At 45.9% G+C, this 18,919-nt stretch overlaps 1 protein-coding gene and 1 long non-coding RNA gene across 2 annotated transcripts; one reads left to right on the top strand and one right to left on the bottom strand.

Moving 5' to 3' along the window:
- Positions 1 to 352: 352 nt before the first annotated feature.
- LOC143163076 (acyl-CoA (8-3)-desaturase-like) lies at positions 353 to 12,068 on the bottom strand. The gene is made up of 12 exons (XM_076343739.1): positions 11,815 to 12,068; positions 9,051 to 9,161; positions 8,572 to 8,769; positions 7,673 to 7,774; positions 7,374 to 7,502; positions 5,947 to 6,007; positions 5,745 to 5,821; positions 4,486 to 4,583; positions 4,052 to 4,148; positions 3,376 to 3,455; positions 2,830 to 2,955; positions 353 to 2,065 (listed from the first exon to the last, which is right to left on the bottom strand). The coding sequence occupies exons 1-12, from the start codon at positions 12,007 to 12,009 to the stop codon at positions 2,014 to 2,016; spliced, it is 1,326 nt and encodes a 441-aa protein (XP_076199854.1). The 5' UTR covers positions 12,010 to 12,068; the 3' UTR covers positions 353 to 2,013.
- Positions 12,069 to 17,583: 5,515 nt separating this feature from the next.
- LOC143163078 (uncharacterized) lies at positions 17,584 to 18,632 on the top strand. The gene is made up of 3 exons (XR_012995836.1): positions 17,584 to 17,646; positions 17,874 to 17,953; positions 18,530 to 18,632. It is a non-coding gene; the product is annotated as an uncharacterized LOC143163078 (long non-coding RNA).
- Positions 18,633 to 18,919: the final 287 nt, after the last annotated feature.

Here is an 18,919-nt window from a genome sequence, read left to right as displayed (position 1 = left end):
CATCTGAGAGCTGATTGCCTGTTGAATTTAAGTCCTTACAGAACAGCTCTTGATTTCATCAGACATGCATACCTTCCTACATATAAAGTGAGGCAACTTCCAGAAGTCAGGTGATCTTTCTTTCCTTTCCTCCTCATTCTGGAGGAAGAACTGGTGTACAGTTTTGTTTTGGGAGGATTAATTTTGGTTAATTGTTTATACTGCATACTTCACACAAGCTGATTCCCTTCCTCCGAAATACAAATACTGAGGTTTATGATAGTTCTCTCTCTGCAGCTGTGGACAGGCATTTGTTCCATGTTTTAGAGAGTACAGACTCTTAAACAGACATATTTTACTCTGATGACAGCAATAATTGGTAACATAAGGAATTTTATTATTAGACTTTCCTCCATCAACAGTTCTAATAATAAGAGGGAAAGAAACGGAGCAGGAAAAAACAAGGTAGAAGAGTAACTAAGGCCCATTTTCTTTATGGTCTTTATCAACAGGTATCAATGATTTAATTATTATTTTTTTATTTCCATTACAATTTTATTCTGTGTTTAACAGCACTCTTGGCCTGGGAAGATGCATTTCTTCCATTCCCTCACAAGCCTTCCTCTTTTTGGATGTTGATCAGAAAAAGCACCATATTGTTCTCAAAATCAACCCATCCCTTCTGGAGACTAAGCCACCCGTCACTGAGGTAACAGGGTGACGGAGCCATCTTCATTAGTGCTATGCCAGGTGCTATATCCTGGTTTGGCATCTGGAACGTTGGTGTAGTAAATGAAAAGACACCAGCAAACGCAGTAAGGTTAATTAACATGCCAATAAAATCACACAGTACGTGCTCTCTTGGGGTGTGTTTTGAAGGCACGTCATCCAACAGAGAAACACCAGCAATGTATTGGCTGATGTGTGCCTATGGGTATGCAGCCCGCTGACGTCTGCTGACTGAAAAGTTAAGCGCATTTAAACAGCACTCCAACCCCTAACACTTTTACAACTTCATTCAATTTGTCTGCAGCTCAGACAGAAACACCTCGTGCTCCATGGGCCAGAAGTCCGGAGTTCTCTCCACTTAACAAATCACTCATCAGTTCGGAGGTTCAAAAAAGAGTGAAGCTTCAGGTGACCACAGACCGATTACCCTTTTGCGTCCTTAGTCACCCTTGTAGGGATCCCGAGTATGGACGTGCCCTGTTTCTGTCCCTTCTGTCAGTAAACGGGTTCAGTAGCGCTCAGAAGTATGGCACTGTGGAAACCGCTTGCAGAGACTCCATGGGAGGTTACGAATGGGCAAATAATGTACAGAATATGGCATGCCGAGCTCCCACATCTACACGCCTGGGGAATAACCTCCACTTTCCTGTTTCTCTACCTCAATTAGGCCTCTAATTAGATCTTTTTCCTCATGCTTATTCCTACAGAACTGCTGCCTGCACCTTCTCCACCTCACCCACATACAAACAAATTGGTTTGGGCTCTCACGTGCTCTCCAATGCCCCTTGGTTTGGGCACTTCTATTGCCATTGGTAATTACACATACGTATTTGAAAATACTGTACCTACACAACTCCTTATTGCTTCCACATTGCACTAACTCCCGTGTTCTTTGATTTCGTACTATCTCCACTTTCTTAGTACATTCATAGTGAGAGCCACCTCACAAAAGCCTATGTTAGATAAGAGACTTCCCTCCTATGTACTCAGCAAATGAAGTATCAGCAGGCAGAAAGGAATCTGTTCCCAGTCCCAAAGCTGCCTCCAGCTTGGTCAAACACAACCTCCTCCATTCAGCTTTTCCCCATAACTCAGCACCAGAGAAGAGGAATGAAAGAAGCACAAGAAGAATTAAGAACACATCTTTTTAAAAATCGTATTAGTAGCATTCATCAATGGAATTAAGCTGCGCCACTTCCCCACCTCTGGCTTAGCCAGCTCTCTCTCCTCTGTGCAGTATCTTCATGGTGACCACCACAGGAGGCAACAAGGGTGGGGAACTCCTCTGTAAGGATCCACTGCTGCTTATTTATGTAGATAGGCATCAAGCCAAAGGTCCCCTGAATCTTTCAAAGAGCTGCCAAGAGAGAACCACATTTCTTTAGAAACAAGGTAATGAAATACAGCGTCCAGGGAACAGAGCCTTGTGGGAAGAATTCCCCTCTATAGATTAAGCAAAGGAGATCACAGAATCATAGAAAGGTTTGGCTTGGACAGGACCTTTAAAGGTCATCTAGTCCAACCCCCCTGCAATGAGCAGAGACGTCTTCAACTAGATCAGGCTGCTCAGAGATCTTCAGAGGCAAGGCAATGTAGACTACAGCTCCTTGGAAAGCTGAAGAAGCAGCAGACCACTGGGGCTACATCAGACAAAGACTGGAAGGCTAAAGCAAACAACTTAATGAGAATGCAAACAAAAGGAGCAAGCATGGCAGAAGAGACTTTTCAATGGAATAAGAAATACCTGCGGGGCAAGGAGGGGAAGAATGAAAGAAAAAAGAAAGAATGAATGACAGTTCAAACTCATCTCTATGAAAACACGTTCCCTGGAGCACACTCACAGCCAGAGGCGCCAAACCTGGCATCCTACTGACCTCTGACTCTTCAGAGCTGAAGAAAAGGAGCTCTCCATTAGGTCGTTCTTACTGACACCTTCTGTCTGCTGCTACTGAAACCAGCGCCGTGGCTGAAGTTTTCCAATCCCTTTCATAGTCATCTACATTATTCACAGGACTTCTGTGATCCAAGCTGGCTGCCCCTCCCCTTCCCATGTCCCTCGTTTGTTTACTCCATAATACGGTAAAACCTGTCACTTAGGGAATGCAGCAGGTTGATACATACTGCACTATGTCCGCAAAGGCGGTGAGCAATGGCTTGCACTGGTACTCAATACCATGTTTGGCACACAGGGACTTCACCAAAGGGGCCACCTTCCAGTAGTTGTGTCGAGGCATTGTAGGAAAAAGGCTGTGGAAAAAGAATATGGTGATTCAACATCATCCATCATCACCCCACAGAATTCCTGCCCCTCTTCTGTGCCTAAGCCTGGGAGTGCCTCAACCTCCCCTTGCGCCCATAGCCATTAGTGCTCCGTAGTGGTCCCTCTCATGTCACTTCAGTCAGTATCTGCACTAACCAGGAGGCTGGCAATTCTCACTCCTGTGCCATGCTACTCACATCTGTAGTGGTGTTGGTGCTCACTGGCGCTCCAAAAAGTTTCTTGGAGTTCCCATTCCATCCCCATATAAAGAGCACAAAATTTACCCACATTATTTTTTGTTCTTGTATTAGCTGATAGAGAGACAGGGACCTTGTAGGCTCTTCAGACCTAGTATAACTAGCACTCCTTGAAATACCCCCCCATCCCCAACCCATGCTTCAACTCACTGGTGCTCGATTTGGAAGTTCAGATGTCCACTAAACCAGTCATTGAATAAGGACTGATGAACATTACAGGTTGCCTGGAGCTGAGGAAAAAAACAGTAACATTTAAGTGTTGTTTTAGGAATGCCCCTTCTGTTACATGTGCCAAACACAACAGTAAGCAGGTACAAGTTCCATATCATCACATGCCTTCTGGCTGAATACAGCAACTCCAAAAGCTATCTCCAGTCAACACGAGATGGCCATGCTGTGATATACGATCGTTAGGGACATAGTTTAGGAGAACAGACTTGACTTCCCCAATGAGATAAGCCATAACAACCATGACTTTCACCTCCCTCACTTAAAAAACTGTGTAATGACTTCAGAAATAAAATGAGAGAGAGCACGCAAGAGAGATCTGCATCCTTCCTGCACAGAAAGCTCTCTATCTGAAGAGCATTGTAGCATCTCTAATTATTTTCCTTGAGGCACTTGTGCTCAGCATTTGAAGCCTCCATCGCGCTTCTGCACCTTCTTTCTTTGCACTAATCACTCACTTCACACAATGAGGCCAAGCTGCTTACGTTTTCCTCTCTCAGTTCCCATCACTTCTGTGATCAGCTCTCTTGGGCATTACATAGCCAGAACTATAATGTCTCACCTTCGAAGTCACAGGTCTTTGGAAAGCAGGTCTTACCTGGGTAGAGAACCAGTCCACATTCTTATCATAATCGATGTGCATCGGGATGTGATTCATTTGTGTAATCCAGACAAACCAGTTACTCTCTATAAACCTGTGCATACAAACACACACAAAAGCAGTACAGATCTCACACCTTCACCTTAACAAGTCAGTACAAAACACTTGTACGCATACAAGCTAGTCGTTGCTTGACAAAACGAACACCAGGAACCCCAAACATCTGATCAGCAGATCAGACCTACACACACCTTCTACCTTCTAAAGACACATGCCTGACAGACAACCGCCTCTGTCTTGCTGAAAGGCGTAATGAGACAGAAGAACAGGGAGCCGAGGAGAAAGATAACCAGGAGGCTGAAGAAAAGCTGACACGAAGGATCGATATAAACTGGGTAAAGAAAATGGAGGAATTATAAGTTGAATGATACCTGACTAACAAATGAAGCCCCAGGATACCCTTCACCCCCAGTAAGGGCAAGTAGGTGAGAAAGAATCGGATATAGAAGGTCAGCATCCAGGCCAGGTCCTGTAGTATAGGGAACAGATAAAACTTCATTAAGAGGAAGAATTACTGGCTTCTGAATTTACCATCCACTCTATCTGGCACTCCCTTATAAAACCTCCCATAATATCTTCTACCGACAGATTTTTCCTCCCCGGCCCCATCACAAATCAGTCTGACACACAGCAGCTCCCCAGCCATTCCTGTGCTCGGGAATTATCCTGGTCTTATGAGCCCAGCAGAGGGCAAACACTAGAGAGGACATGCTCTAAAGCATCACGTTTTCCTCTGGATCTAAAGAGAAAGAAAGCGGTGAGAAAACCAAAAACCTAGCCAATTAAAAGAATAAAGAGCTCTGGTTCACCTCCATCTCACCCTTTTTTGATCCTCTGCACATTTCTTGCAATCTCTTATTTCCCTCATGTTCATTTTCTCCTGAAGGTCCCACCTCCCAGGCAAGAATAAAACAGCAAGATGCCTTATCTCTAACCCCCACATCTCAGAGAGGAGACATTTTTTCCTGCATTTTTTTCTAAAGTCTCTAAAAACCATGCTATTCCTCAAAGTCCTAGATTTTCCCCTACAAACTATCTTCCTAACAACTCTGAAAGTCTACTACACATCCCCTATTCCACTTCACGCTGAACTGCGAGGATTCAGCTTTAGGCTACCTGAAAGCTACTTGATTTTTAATATATCATTTTGCAAAATGGAGGCGTACTGAATCCTCCTCCACCTCCCCCCCCCCTCCCCCCCCGATTTCTGCTACTTTCCCCCTTTTTCTGTGCCCATAGGGTTTTATTGTATTGGTTTGGGAAAACAAAAAAAGAGTGCCCAGAATGACCACTTCTACCTTAAACTAGACTCTCATGCTACCCGAAGGACAAGTTCTGTATGAACATCAACTCTGCAGAAGGAATGCTTCCAGACACTCACACACCCCGGACCGAGCCAGAACGTCAGAGAACATCTTTTGTTACCCAACTGTGAATGAACCTTTTACAGAGGAGAAGGGCTGTGCGGAAGGTACCCTCTCTCCCCCAGCAAACATTATTTCCCAAATCGTATACCCACACCCCTTGCCACAGAGATACACAGCCCACAGTTCCTCCCAGTCATTTCTTGCACTGAAATGTATCTGTAAAACAAGGAGAAGTCACCATTGGCAAAGCGGAGCTGACTTACCACCCACTGTTTCCTCTGTACCACGAAGTAGAATATGTACCACTGGAAGTAAAGAGGCACCAGAGCTGGGGGACCGACTAGAGTGGAGAAATAGATTTGCAGAGACATTAACGGTGCCCTTTTATCCCAGTGAGATGGACTGGGAAAGGAAGGGGTTGAGTGAATGCTGTCCATACAACTGCGAAAGGGTAGGGTTACTCACTGATGAAGAAGTACTTGTGCTGGTGGTTATAAGGCATGAATTTCTTCTTTTGTACACCAAGCTGTTAAAATAAGCAAATTACTCAGGCTGTGAAGACAGCTAAAGACATCTGTGCACACACTCCTACCTACACTTTCAAAGAAACGCACACTTAGATACCTCCTAACCTTTGAAAGAGATGTCCTGTCAAACCATGCCAGCATCCACCAAGCCATTGGCTTCATCATCCCCCGGAACTTCAGTCTGTGACTGCTCTGATAAGTTTTCATCCCTGCCTTGGATGCACAAGAGGCTGGGTAGTCCCTTGCACCACAGACAGCAAAGTGCACTGGAAGCTCTTTCCCTACAGAGGGCACAGCTGCCTAACGACACTTAAACCAAAACCCACATGAGGCACTGAGAACACTTCGCTGCCAATATAGACCTTCAGAAAAAAAGAAAAACCTATGACACTATTAACAAAGATGACAGTGTGTAGAACTCCCACCTACTTGCAATTAGTCTCCAAAGCAGAGAAATGAGCATCTAGACATTAAACTGTGTCCACGGGAACAGGGGTGAATAAATTATCCTCCCTCCGAGACTGCTAATTTTTCAGTTTTCACTGTATAAACATATCAGATCACGTCACTGACTTCCCTGAGGAACTCCATTATACCCCTGTACATGTACAAACCAATTAGGAAGAGCAGCCCTCCCTTAATTTCAATGCAAATCAGAGCATTTAAGCCAGGTGACACTATGAATTTATGTAACTATTTTTTTAAAGGACCGGCAAATGCTAAAGCCATTCAATTAATTTCAGAGTTGTACCAGAAATAACGTCGGACTCGAGGTGGTACCCGGTCTGACATCCACTGTCAGACTGAGACCACGGAAGCAGCTTCTTTGATCAGTAATTGTAAAAGTTCCCCATAGTCCTTCCTTGTCATCTGCTGCTTCATTTCCCAAAACACTACAATTAGTCAAAGCTGATCTTGTTAAAGAGAAAACCTTGCAATCTCCTCTTCATACAACTGCAAGTCTCTCATCAGAGACATATGAACTTGTAATTGTGATATACATTCTTATTTTAAAACATAGCAAAAATAACTTCTATTGAAATGTTAAGAATATAAAAATCCCAGAAGTATTGAAGTATTACTAAGAAATATTAGAGACTAGTGGAAGGAAAGTAGCGCTATATAAAATAGCAAGTCAACTCAAACCATTTTCTGGATGTACTTCTCATTTTACAGAAGCAGTTTTGGTGGGGTTTTTTTAACCTTCAGAATAAATTTGGAAAATTTCAACCCATAACAAGATTGTATTAGGGCAAAAAACGTAAAAAAACCAGTTGCAACATTAAGTATATGGAAGCTAGTGATGCCTCAGGATCTTTTTTCTTCTTCTAATGCCATAACCTCCCAGCCTTCACCAGGTCTCACCTCTACAGAGAGTGTTTTTCCCAAAGCAAAAAATAAGGGGTGCATGTTAACGTCAGGGTCCTTTCGGAAGCAGTTGGGTTTAGCGTGGTGTTGGAAGTGGAGGTGATTCCACCAGCTAGCTGGTGCTCCCTGCAGGAAGGGATGAGAAGAGAGTGCCGTAAAGAAGTTGTATCTTCTGCCCTTAGTCCTCCCTCCCCAGTAGTTCCTCGCATTTGCTTTCTTCTTATACTGAGAATGGTTTTGACTGCAGAGCATCCCGGGCAAGGCTCTCGCAGTCCCTCTCAGCACCGAATGCCCACCTTCAGATGGCCGATCACAAACTTGTGCACCCAGTGGTTCCACCTGGACTTGCTAAAGACTGAAAGGTGTCCAAAATCATGCTGGAGCCAGCCAGCCTGGGCCTGGAAGGAAAAAAAAAACACAACAATGCTGCTGGGGAAAAAAAAGAGTCAGGAGTCTCTGCATCTGAAAAGGGCTTTCTCTTCTCCCACGCCCACGCTCCTCGCAACGTACCCCTGGATAGCGAGAGCATTTCCACTACTAAGACCCAATCCAACCACTTATCTTTTACTATATACCAGTGCAGTCCAGACTTTGCCTAATGACTTTTAGTCCTAGATAGTTGTTTTCATGAAGAAGGAAAAAATCGTGGGAAAAAAAAAAAAAAAAAATCACAGAGCTCAGAAACAGCATTTATTCTCTTACAAAACTGCACTGAAGTCGGCAACAAAGTCTCCTTTAAGGAGCAGCTTGCTGGTGCCTCCTCCAAGTACTTGTAATTCCAAGGGGATCAGCTGGCCACAGGAGAAATAGCTGGGGTTTTGAGAGCTGCTCTGCCCTCTCCTCTAACTCGCTGCAGGTTCCCATGGGAACACAGTGGCTTGGCCCCTGCACAGTGCCTTGGAGTTCTGGCACAAGGGACCTCAGAAGCGCAGCATGGCATTCATTGTATGACGAAGGCTGGGAATAAGGAGGGCTTTGACGGACTACGGGAAGGAAAAAGCAGGGCAAAGCCTGCTCTACCAAAGCAGCATGTCGTGGCACTGTAATGTTGCCCCTTCGGTGGAACCCAGGGAGAAGCAGAATTTTGGGAAGTCCGCGAAGATAAGACTTCTTCTGTGCTTACGGCAACGAGGACCTAAGTCTCAAAGGGTTGGGTTTTGGTGTTTCTGGGGCTCCTTTTTGCCTAGCTGCTTACCTGGACAGTACCTAGAAGAACTGCAGAGAAGAGGAAAGGCACTGTGGATGCTCCAAAATACCAGATGGTGAGCCAGGCTGCAACATCCAACACCAAGATGTGACAGAGATACAGGATGAAAAAGGTGCGGTTGGGGTTGAGAAGTCCCATTTTCTCAACTGTTGCACGGAGTTCGCGGAAATCTTCTACCAGCTTTTTCTGTGGGGAGACCCAAGAGTATCTGCTAGTCTGAAAATGCCTCAGGAGCTCAGTTTTCCCCCCTCGAGGAGCTACTGTGGCAATGGGGAAAAGCTGAGGGTCACCTGCAGACAAATCTTCACTAAGACTACTACTAATGACATGAAGTCAAGGGGAAGCTTCAGACCGACACAGTGATTCTAGGAGATACTATCATTTCACGTACAGGGAATTCTGGCTGCCAGTAAGAGACGTTAAATAGCAGAATTTCAACCCAAATATCAAGTTTTTAAGATACTTACATTCTTGCTGGGCTCAAAGCTGGGTTGATCTGGTGCCAGTTCCCCAATTAAGAGTGGGCTCATGTACTTTCTCACTAGTGCCTTGTCAAGATGAAATGCTATGAAAGGATCCTGAAATACAGAGATAGGAACAGGATGAAAAAAACAACCCTTCAGGTGGCAGCAAAAGAAACGCGTTTCATGACATCCTGGACTCAGCAGAAAGCAACCCAAGTAATGGAGCTGGCTGAACCAGATTTTACTGCCACAAATCTTACTGCTTTCTTCACACCATAAACGATCATTTGAAGCTGAATTCTCTGTATCATCTCCTAGCTGGATGCTGTTAAGTGCAGGTCACCAAGAAATACGGGCTCACTCCTCTCTTACTTCTGAATCTGAACATTTCATATCCTGTTGAACCTCAAGATACATCATCTCAACCACATACTCCTCCGTCCCTATTTTGTCTTTAGCTTCCATCTTATTTTTCCTCAGGCCCCATATCCTGAAATGAAAGTCTGACTAGGGAGAAGGGCAAGATGTTCGCATGAAAACTGAATCACCTAGCTGAACTGGGAAAAATAATGGGACAAGCAGGACACAGAGAGGTGATGGCAGCTTCTGGTGACCCACACCAATCTCTCAACAGCCCCACGTTGCTCCAAACATGCTTCCTTGGCAATCTCCAATGCCCACCCTGCCACATCTTCCTAGAAAAGTTTTGTTTTCTTGCTACCTGTCTCCTGTTCCTCATCTGGTTCCCTTCCGCATTTCTGAAGTCCCGTGAAAAGGCCTTTTTTCCCCTCCTTACCACTCAAAAGATCCCTGTTAGGGAAATCGGTTACTGTTGTCATTTAAATGCAATGTCAATCTCCATGACAAGCAGGCAGCCAGGTGAAAAAATCCCTAGTGAGTGTTATCACTACAGATTCTATCACTATATTTAGATTGCAAATGCCCTGAGCACACATGGCACTTTGACATCTGCTTCCTACTGAAGATCTCCCATTTACCTCCTTTTGCATACCTCCCTCAGCCTAAGGATGCTTTTTCTTTTCTGAGACAATATTTGCCTACTGCGCATCGGTTTGGAAGCTTCCTGCACCATGCACTGTTCAGCACTATAATTACTAGCTCATCATCGCGTGCTTTTAAAATAAATTATCCTTTTAAAAGCTCTCGAGTCAAGAAAGGGGTTAAAAAAACGGCTGATGTTGCCAGCTCTGGGTCAGTCCTGTTGTACTTCAGATGTAGCATCCTCTCGCTCAGGCTTATGCGAATAAAGGAGGGATAGAGAAGAGGGGAATGCACATTTGCATTTTCTCATTAGAAGAGGAAAAAAAAGAATAGGGAGGAGTATGTGGGCAGATCAGAGTAGGATGGTACCACATGTTTAGACCAATCCTTTCCATGGAGGCTGTAAAACCTGGCAGTGCAATCCTAACAGGAGCTTCAGAGACCGTTGATTGCACCTTCTAGAAATCGGAACACTCTAGTGGCATTCAGCAAACTGAAAGTGTTTTTTCTTTACTTTCCTTTTTTTTTTTTTCTGTTTTTGAGGAGCCTCACTCTTTCCACTTCCAGGACAAAACTATCAGAAAAATTGGGATTTACTTGGCTCGGGTTCCTGAGCAGTCAGCAGTTCAGCTGCACCCAGCAGTGACACAGATGATGACGCCTAAAGAATGCAGTTGGCTGCAATCGGACCGTCTAACTGCGCTCAGCCCTGTGTGCTGGCCACTGTGACCGACCCATTTCTGATCACACAATGCCAACGGGGCTTCCAAAATGCACGTGTGCATCCTGACCTCACGAAGTACGTGCAAATTCACATATTGTCTTCGGCTCTACATTATACGCCTATGATGAAGTGAGGGGAAGCACTAGATCCCAACTTCCATCCTTTCTGGTCAGGGACAAAACCGGACTGAAACACAGTCCATCAAAAACACTCTTGAGGTAGCTTCAACATCCCATACCCGCCCTTGGGTCTAAATACTTACATTTGGAGAAATGCATTTTCTTTCGGGAAAGACGTAAGCAGACGAAGGAAGGAAATACACGGACAGAATTGCCCCGCACCCTGCTGCCAATTCGAACAACGTCTACTCCGCCTTGCAACAGCCGTTGGCATTCAGACATGAATGATTTTTTTTTTTTTTTAAAAGACCGAAATACGGCTTTCGGTAATATTTTGCACGAGTGCCATCTCTGGGAACCACGGTGCTGGGTTTTTAAAGTCAGAGGCGGCTGAATGCATTCATATACTTGCAAAAAATAAGCCTATCTGTGCACACAGCGGTGTCGCTACCGCTACCTCGGGTGTTTCTGTTCACTTCTGGCCTGTGGCTAGACACGTATAAAACCAGGAGTATTCTTATTTACTGCATGTGTGCAAAAATTACGGGTTTTTTCCCCCAGATTTATGGCCGGTTGCGGACACCCTATTTGCGCACATTTTACTTATTCCTTCAGAAATGTTACCTTGTAAAAACAGTCGCCCGGGACCCATTCAGTACCTATCTTTGCATATAGGAGCTAACACCGCCCGTGCGTGTAACCCGGCCGAGCCTCTGCTTCTTCATTAAACCGCGCCTTGCTCGCCTCCGCCTGCCGCTCGCCCCCGGCTCCGCCGCCGCGTTTCTGGCCCCGGTGACCCTCCTCCCCGCGGGCCACCCCCCCCCGCCAGCCCGCCCCGCGCCGCCTGCCCCGGGCACCCCTCTCCCATCCCTCCCCGGGATGCTCCGCAAGAACCGGGGACGGACGCCCCGCCGCCGCTCACCGTGGCGTCCTGCCCGGCGTAGTGGCCGATGACCCGGGAGCCTCCCGGGTGCCTCCGGTAGAAGTGGCTGATGTCGTACACCTTCCTCTCGATCACCAGCCACCGCTCCTGCGGCGGCGGACCCCGGCCGGTGCGTTGCCCGATCTCCTCCCAGGTGAAGCGCCGGAGCGCCGGCACCGCCGCGGGGTCCTCCATGGCTGGGTTGGGTTGGGTTGGGCTCGGCTCGGCTCGGCTCGGCTCGGCTCGGCTCGGCCCGGCCCGGCCCGGCCCGGCCCCGCGCCGGCCGGACCCTCCCCGCCAGCGCCGCCCGAGTCCGCCCCCTCCGCGCTCCTACTCAACCTCCTCTTGAAAAGCGGCCCGCTGGCCCGCCTCCCATTGGCTCCCCCCGCCCTCAGGCCCCGCCTTCCCTCGAGTCCCTCCCGCCCATTGGGCCCCGCCCGCCTTGCGCCCGCCCCTTGGGGGGACGCGCGGTGGCCGGGCGCGGGGCGCGGGCGGCGGGGCCCCGGACAGCCCCGCCGTGCTCCGGGGCTGCAACGCCCGGGGATGCAGCCCCCGTAGCCGCAGGCGTGGGGTTCGGTGATGGAAATGACGGGAGGGGAGGAAGCTTCGGGCCCCGGCAACAGGCAGCTGCCCTGGCATCTTCAGCTGCCCAGACTGTAACAAATTGCAGGCTGTGACAGACGGTTGGTGCAGCCGGAGGCACAGGACGAAATTCTTTTGAACGTTTTTGAGGGCACCCTATAGACCTCATCATCTTGGCTTGCTCAAAAAGTAGCCGGTTACAAGATGCGTTCCTAAAGGCGTCGATACTGGTGCCAGAGCTATTTAAACGCCGTCACTTCCGACCAGGGCAATGGGATAAATGCACCTTTATATAGATTTTCTGATTGTATCAAACTGGGGGGGGGGGGGGAACGGTTGATATGCTGGAGGGCAAGAAAGATGGGCAGGCTGACAAGAACATCGAGTAGCTCAGCGTGAGCAAATGCCCAGTCCTGCACCGAGGAGGTAAGAAACGTGGGAAAGGGATCAACGTACCAAGTGGCTGGTCCTAGATGGCTTGCTAGTTGGAAAGGACGGAGGCTTGGTGGTCAACGTTATATGCCGGGTGAAGACACAGCCTGGAAAATTATATCATGAACCAGGCAGAGAATTTGGAGAAAGCAGAAAAGGCCAAGGACCCAAGCCATCAACGGAGGAACGATGCGTAGGCTCTGCAGTGCAATTCACACCCAAGTTGCTTCTTTTTAAACCGCTTTTACAACCCGTTTCTCCTCGCTTCTGGGCTGAGGATGCCTCATCTTCCCTGCCCTTGGTGTTGTTTCCCCTTTCCAGCAAATCTCTCCTGCTCTTCCGTCTGTCCTGCCTCTCCCTTTCAGCTGCCACGGCCTCTTCTGTTCCTGTTGCCTATCCTGCTGCCCGGATACGCGACCGGAGGGAGGGAAGGTGTCACCGCAGGTGTATCGCACAATATGCCTGCTTGATGGTGGCCTGCGGATGGTTCTTCATGCACTAGACTACTGAATGACGATGGAAGAGCGAATGATGCTAAAATAGACAGATCCCTCTGTGTGGGACTTCATACATATACATTACAAATGTACATTAAAATGCCTGGTTCCACATTCAGCTCCCTTCTTGCTTTCCCTAGTAGCAACAGTCTTCTCTCTGAACTCTCATTACCAGTTCCAAATTTCTTTGCTTTCATTCACACCTTCCAGCCTGACCTAGTTACAGCAATTCCAGCTGAATGTAACCATAGAAACAAAGACCCACCAGGCTGCATCCCTTCTTGTTCTGAACACCACCTGATTGCTGCATCACGTCTTTCTAGCTTGGAATTCTATTGCCTGCAAAACACCGGACCGAACATCTTTTATTTCCCTCCCTTTAGCAACGCCACGGCTAATGCACCGAGTAAGGCACCCCTGTTTCTACACATTTGCGCTGTCGTCCGTGAAAGAAAAGGTTCTCTCCCGATCTCGGCAAAAATTAAGTTGCTTTGTATGTTGACTGCTGACCATCTCACAAACATAACCATAAAAGACGTTAATGAATGTTTAGCATCTTTTTATATGTCACCGTTATATTCAGAACAGTGCAGTAATTATTTCAGTTTCTACTTTTTCTGATTATCTATTGCACAAAGGAATAATTGTTCTAAATTTAGTTGATATTTTCAGTTTGCCTTTTCATCATGAATACGGGGGGGCACTGGTCAGTTTTCTTTTTTCCTATCCACTACATTAAAAAAAAAAAAGTCTATTTTCCTACACAAGTTAAACCTTTGGAAATTTGTTTTAAGGGATCTTAACAATAGCCAAAAAGCACCACTGAGCTTGATAACCGCGGTCTTGTTCCCCTCATATGCCTCCTCTGATTTCAGCAGGACCAGAAGCTATAAGGGATGTTAACACCTTACTAACAGATTTTCCCAGACAAATTGTCCAACAGTCCTTGGAATTACCTTCAAAGCTTCTTCTGGCATAAAATCTGTGGCTCTGTTTCTTTTCCCCTTCAGCCCCAGATAAGACATCATGGAAGCTACTTGAATCATCCAGCTCTGAGCAGTGAAGGTTTTCGTGTCCTGCTACAAGCTGCCAGTTGTCAACAGCGGTTGGTTCTCCTGCACTTAGAATCATAGAATCATTGAGGTTGGAAAAGACCTCTAAGATCATCGAGTCCAACCGTTGACCCAACACCACCATGCCCACTAAACCATGTCCCTAAGCGCCTCATCTACTCGTCTTTTAAATACCTCCAGGGATGGGGACTCCACCACTTCCCTGGGCAGCCTGTTCCAATGTTTCACCACTCTTTCAGTAAAGAAATTTTTCCTCATGTCCAATCTAAACCTCCCCTGGCGCAACTTGAGGCCATTTCCTCTCGTCCTATCGCTTGTTACTTGGGAGAAGAGACCGACCCCCACCTCGCTACAACCTCCTTTCAGGGAGTTGTAGAGAGCGATGAGGTCTCCCCTCAGCCTCCTTTTCTCCAGGCTAAACAACCCCAGTTCCCTCAGCCGCTCCTCATCAGACTTGTTCTCCAGACCCCTCACCAGCCTCGTTGCCCTTCTCTGGACACGCTCCAGCACCTCGACGTCCTTCTTGTAGTGAGGGGCCCAAAACTGAACACAGCATTCGAGGTTCGGCCTCACCAGTGCCGAGTACAGGGGCACGATCACTTCCCTACTCCTACTGGCCACACTATTTCTGATACAGGCCAGGATGCCATTGGCCTTCTTGGCCGCCTGGGCACACTGCTGGCTCATGTTCAGCCGGCTGTCGACCAGCACCCCCAGGTCCTTTTCCGACAGGCAGCTTTCCAGCCGCTCTTCCCCAATACTTGCCATACTCAGGATCTCAGTGGGTCTCACAGAGGCAAGAATGAGATCTTTGTAATAAAGACTGCGAGGGAAAACCAGCTGCCGTTATACCCTCACTAGCATCCCGCATCCAGCTGCGACTGTTGGCATTAGCAGGGCATCAGTCTTTGCTGGAAGACAATTAGCTAGGTAAAACCAGACCTGGCCGCTCTGCTCTTCCAACAGCATTTCTTCTTCTCAGTGTTCCCACTCCTTGTTTTACCTCCACTACTCCCATCTCCATTTCTCCTTACTGTCATGATCTAGCTGCGACCCAGCTTCCTAGGCCATCACTGAAAATCCGAGGGGAGAGAAGAGATGCTCTTTGATTCAGTCTTCTGATCTGGCTGCAATTCATTCTTAACAGCCTAGATGACTGGAGATCACCAAAAGTCAGAGAAAATATATTAAAACTCTTTACGTCACTACCATGATTTGGCTGTAACATACTTTCAAATACCTAAGTGACGTGGGTGATGAGGGATTACTACGTACCCAGGCATCTGATGACCAAACCAGTAATACAGATAAATAGAGGAGATGGACTGAAAGGTTGGCAGCCTTTATTTTACCATCCTGAAGCAGGGAAAAATGAGTTAGAATAATGGATAGTGGGGTCTGAGCCCATAGAAAATAGGAGATTTTAAAGGTAAACTAACAAATGCTGGAAACCAGTTTAAAATAGCAAAGCCTAAAAGAAGAATCAGTTCTTGGCTTTTGTTCAGCCTAAGAAAAGCTTAAGATGCAGGGTGCATGGGAACTGCGGTGTGAAGGTTTACAAGATGCAGGCTGTCGCCACTGCAATTGAAACAGCTACGCCGATGAAGCAAAGGCAGGAGGAAACCACCGATTTTAGCATCATACTCCTCGCAGGGAAGAGCTTGAAACTCCTGACAGCTCACTGTAACACCACTCCCGCACCAGGCTCAGGATCCACAGGTGCACTGGAAGGATTAGCATAACACCAGAAAAAGGGGGAGGTACTAGAAATATTTCCTTTATTCTTGTCAACTGCTGCATTATTGGGAATGGGCTGTAATAGTTGAATAATTTGGACTAAATGAGTTAGTATTGTACCTGGAACTATTTGTTTGGCTTGCTAACACTTTATACCAACAATAAATTCTTGGGTTTGCATATAAACAGTGTTCCTTCAGCCCATATTAACTGCGTGGAGTATTTGCCCTGGTACTCTGCCCTAACAACCGACTGTTAAAATTTAGATGCAAAAATTACACATGACAGGGGGAAAGAATGAATATATTACAGTGCGGACTACCAGAGGAAGATTGTGATTTGGGAGGAGTTTACATCTTGCCAGAAAAAGCAACCAGGAATCACTATGCATAAGGGATGCTGAGATAAAAATAAGCGTATTTTTTGTCCTCCAGAAGATGTAAATTAAGATTATTAACTGAGGGAGTAAGGCAGTAATCGTTTAGAGTTCTTCACATTTGAAAGCAAAATCTGAGTAAAGAGAAAAGGAAAGAATCTGATGATAACAGGACAAGACCAGTAGGATGGACTTTTCATTACAAATTATTACAAATGAGATTATACCGACACGGCAGCGTTAAGAACAGAACATTGCTCTCCTTATTCTTGTGCTGACGGGTACTTGCAACGTCTGCTGCTTTCTCTGCTAAACAAGCGTGATTAAGTACTCTGCTTCCTTGGCACCCAGACCAGTCTGTGCCCTGACCCTGATAATCCCACACGGCCAACCCAAGATCCACCGCAGAATGTGAAACTCATGCCAGCGATGGCAGTACAATGGGAATTTCTGTTTGTTTGCCTTGTAAAGTTACTCAGCTCTCAGCCGCTGTCCCGTGGCTAGAAAAAGTGCCGCCAACTCAAGATGCTAGAATATGTCGGAGTGAAAAAATATCAAACACATCTTTGATAGCATTTTGTCTTCGTTTTAAACGTATCAACTTAATTAGCCAGCTCTAGTAGCACATGATCATGAGCTACGTAACAGAGCAGAGGAAGCAAAATGACCAATACTATACAGAATATCTGAAAAAAATTACATCGAAAACTGTGTTTTTCAATAGACATTTTTCTGATTAAAGTTACACTCAAATGCAATGGAAATAGAAAGAGGATTTAACGGTGACTCTAAGACATTCGCGTTTCTTCCTTTTCACAGATTTTTAAAGGTCAGGGGGCTTTTAATGGTCTAATATTCTATATGATAAGGAACAGAAAATAATTTATTTACCACGGTAAGCAGCATTTGATTAAAACACGTGCTTCAGAAAAGCATGTAGCCTTGAAGATAACGCATTAATATTCTTAGCATATATTCTGCTCAACTATTAAAATTTTGAGCCTTAAAAGTTTAATTTGTCTGGTTTTAACTTAGAAAATAATTATTGGGTTTTGTTTTACAGGTCTCACCTAGACTAAAAATCAGTTGGTTCTGGTATTTCCTCTCTACAGGGGTATTTCCACTCCATAAGCAAGTAATTTCCTGATTTTTATTTTTTCTTCTTGTATCGTAAAAAATTGCAGATAGACTCAGAACACGTTAATCAACAGCGGAAATCTTTCGGGGGGGTTCCTTGCGCTTTAACGTTGCATATTCTGCACCCGTGTTTCATCCTGAAACTCCCACGTCCCCAGTCTTCATGCAACTGTAACTAAACATCCAAGTTAACAAACACATTTACACAAACAACATTTTGTCCAGGAAGGAATCTCAAGGACCCGGATGGCGATAAAATGGTTCTACCAGGACTGATGTGGAAACACAGCAGGACTCCAAAGGTGGTAAGAGACTGTGAAGTTTGGTATGAAACGATCACTCTTCTTTCTAATTATTACTTATAAATTTCGTATTTCGATACCTAAAAGCCTTGGTCACCACCCTGTTTTACAAAGTGCTGTATAAATATCTGCTCCTAAAAAAAAACTTTCTTGGTGGCTGGCAGAAGAACAAAAGGCAATGAGGAGACAATAGCAGTCAGATCTGTTAGTAAGGGACATTTAAACTCTGAACTGGGAGCACTGTCACTCAGAAACAGTATTATTAACAAGCCAACCTTCTCGAGGGCTTCATGTTGACCTAAGAACAACATAGTTTCAGATGCCTAAATGGTTTTGAAAATGGAAGCACTATTCCCAAGCTACTTTCCAGATAGAAAGGAGGTTGAGGTATTTTATTGGGATCCCATTTTTAAATATTAACGTGAGGAAAAAGGTCCTTCCCTTCTCTTGAAAAAGGCAAATGGAGTTTTCCTTGTGGGTACACATAAGTTTTGAGGCGCTCAAAGAAGGTGCAGTTTCTTCTTCTTTTGAAGAGCCATCATACCCTCATGGAACTGATTATTACTTTTCTTTCTTCAGGGGAAGAATACTCCATCCTGAAAGCCCAAGCCAAGGATCCAATCTTCATCCAGTGAAATACACAGTAGTTATTGCTTACCTTTGGATAAATTACTGCTCGTTACTTCAGCGTCTTGAGTGTCTTTCTGCTAGAATCAGCTTCCTTTGGTGCAGAATGATATATCTTGATGACACGCAGAACCACACCATCCTTCATGCACCCATCTGTTCTATACGGTGATGGACAAGGATGTTTCCTCCTCAGAGCCATTAGCTGTTTGCTTCTCAAGCACTAGAAATTTGTTTCAGGGGAGAGACAGAAAGAAGGAAGGGTTTGTGTCTGCCCTTAAGGGATGGAGGAGAAGTTTACTTTTGTTTTTAAAGTGATGCTGCAACAGCATCCCTTCCTAA

Source organism: Aptenodytes patagonicus, chromosome 7 (genome assembly GCF_965638725.1).
Source record: "Aptenodytes patagonicus chromosome 7, bAptPat1.pri.cur, whole genome shotgun sequence".
Classification (NCBI taxonomy): domain Eukaryota; kingdom Metazoa; phylum Chordata; class Aves; order Sphenisciformes; family Spheniscidae; genus Aptenodytes; species Aptenodytes patagonicus.
The sequence above is the reverse complement of the archived record's forward strand: the minus strand, read 5'-3'. Positions and strand labels throughout refer to the sequence as shown.

Coding starts and splice junctions, on each gene's coding strand:
- LOC143163076 (XM_076343739.1), bottom strand. CDS start 12,009: ATGGAGGACCCCGCGGCGGTGCCGGCGCTCCGGCGCTTCACCTGGGAG. Junction 7,775..8,571: donor TTCTTCTAGGTACTGTCCAG/GTAAGCAGCTAG, acceptor TTTTCCTTCCAG/GCCCAGGCTGGCTGGCTCCA. Junction 2,956..3,375: donor AACTTCCAAATCGAGCACCA/GTGAGTTGAAGC, acceptor CTTTTTCCACAG/CCTTTTTCCTACAATGCCTC.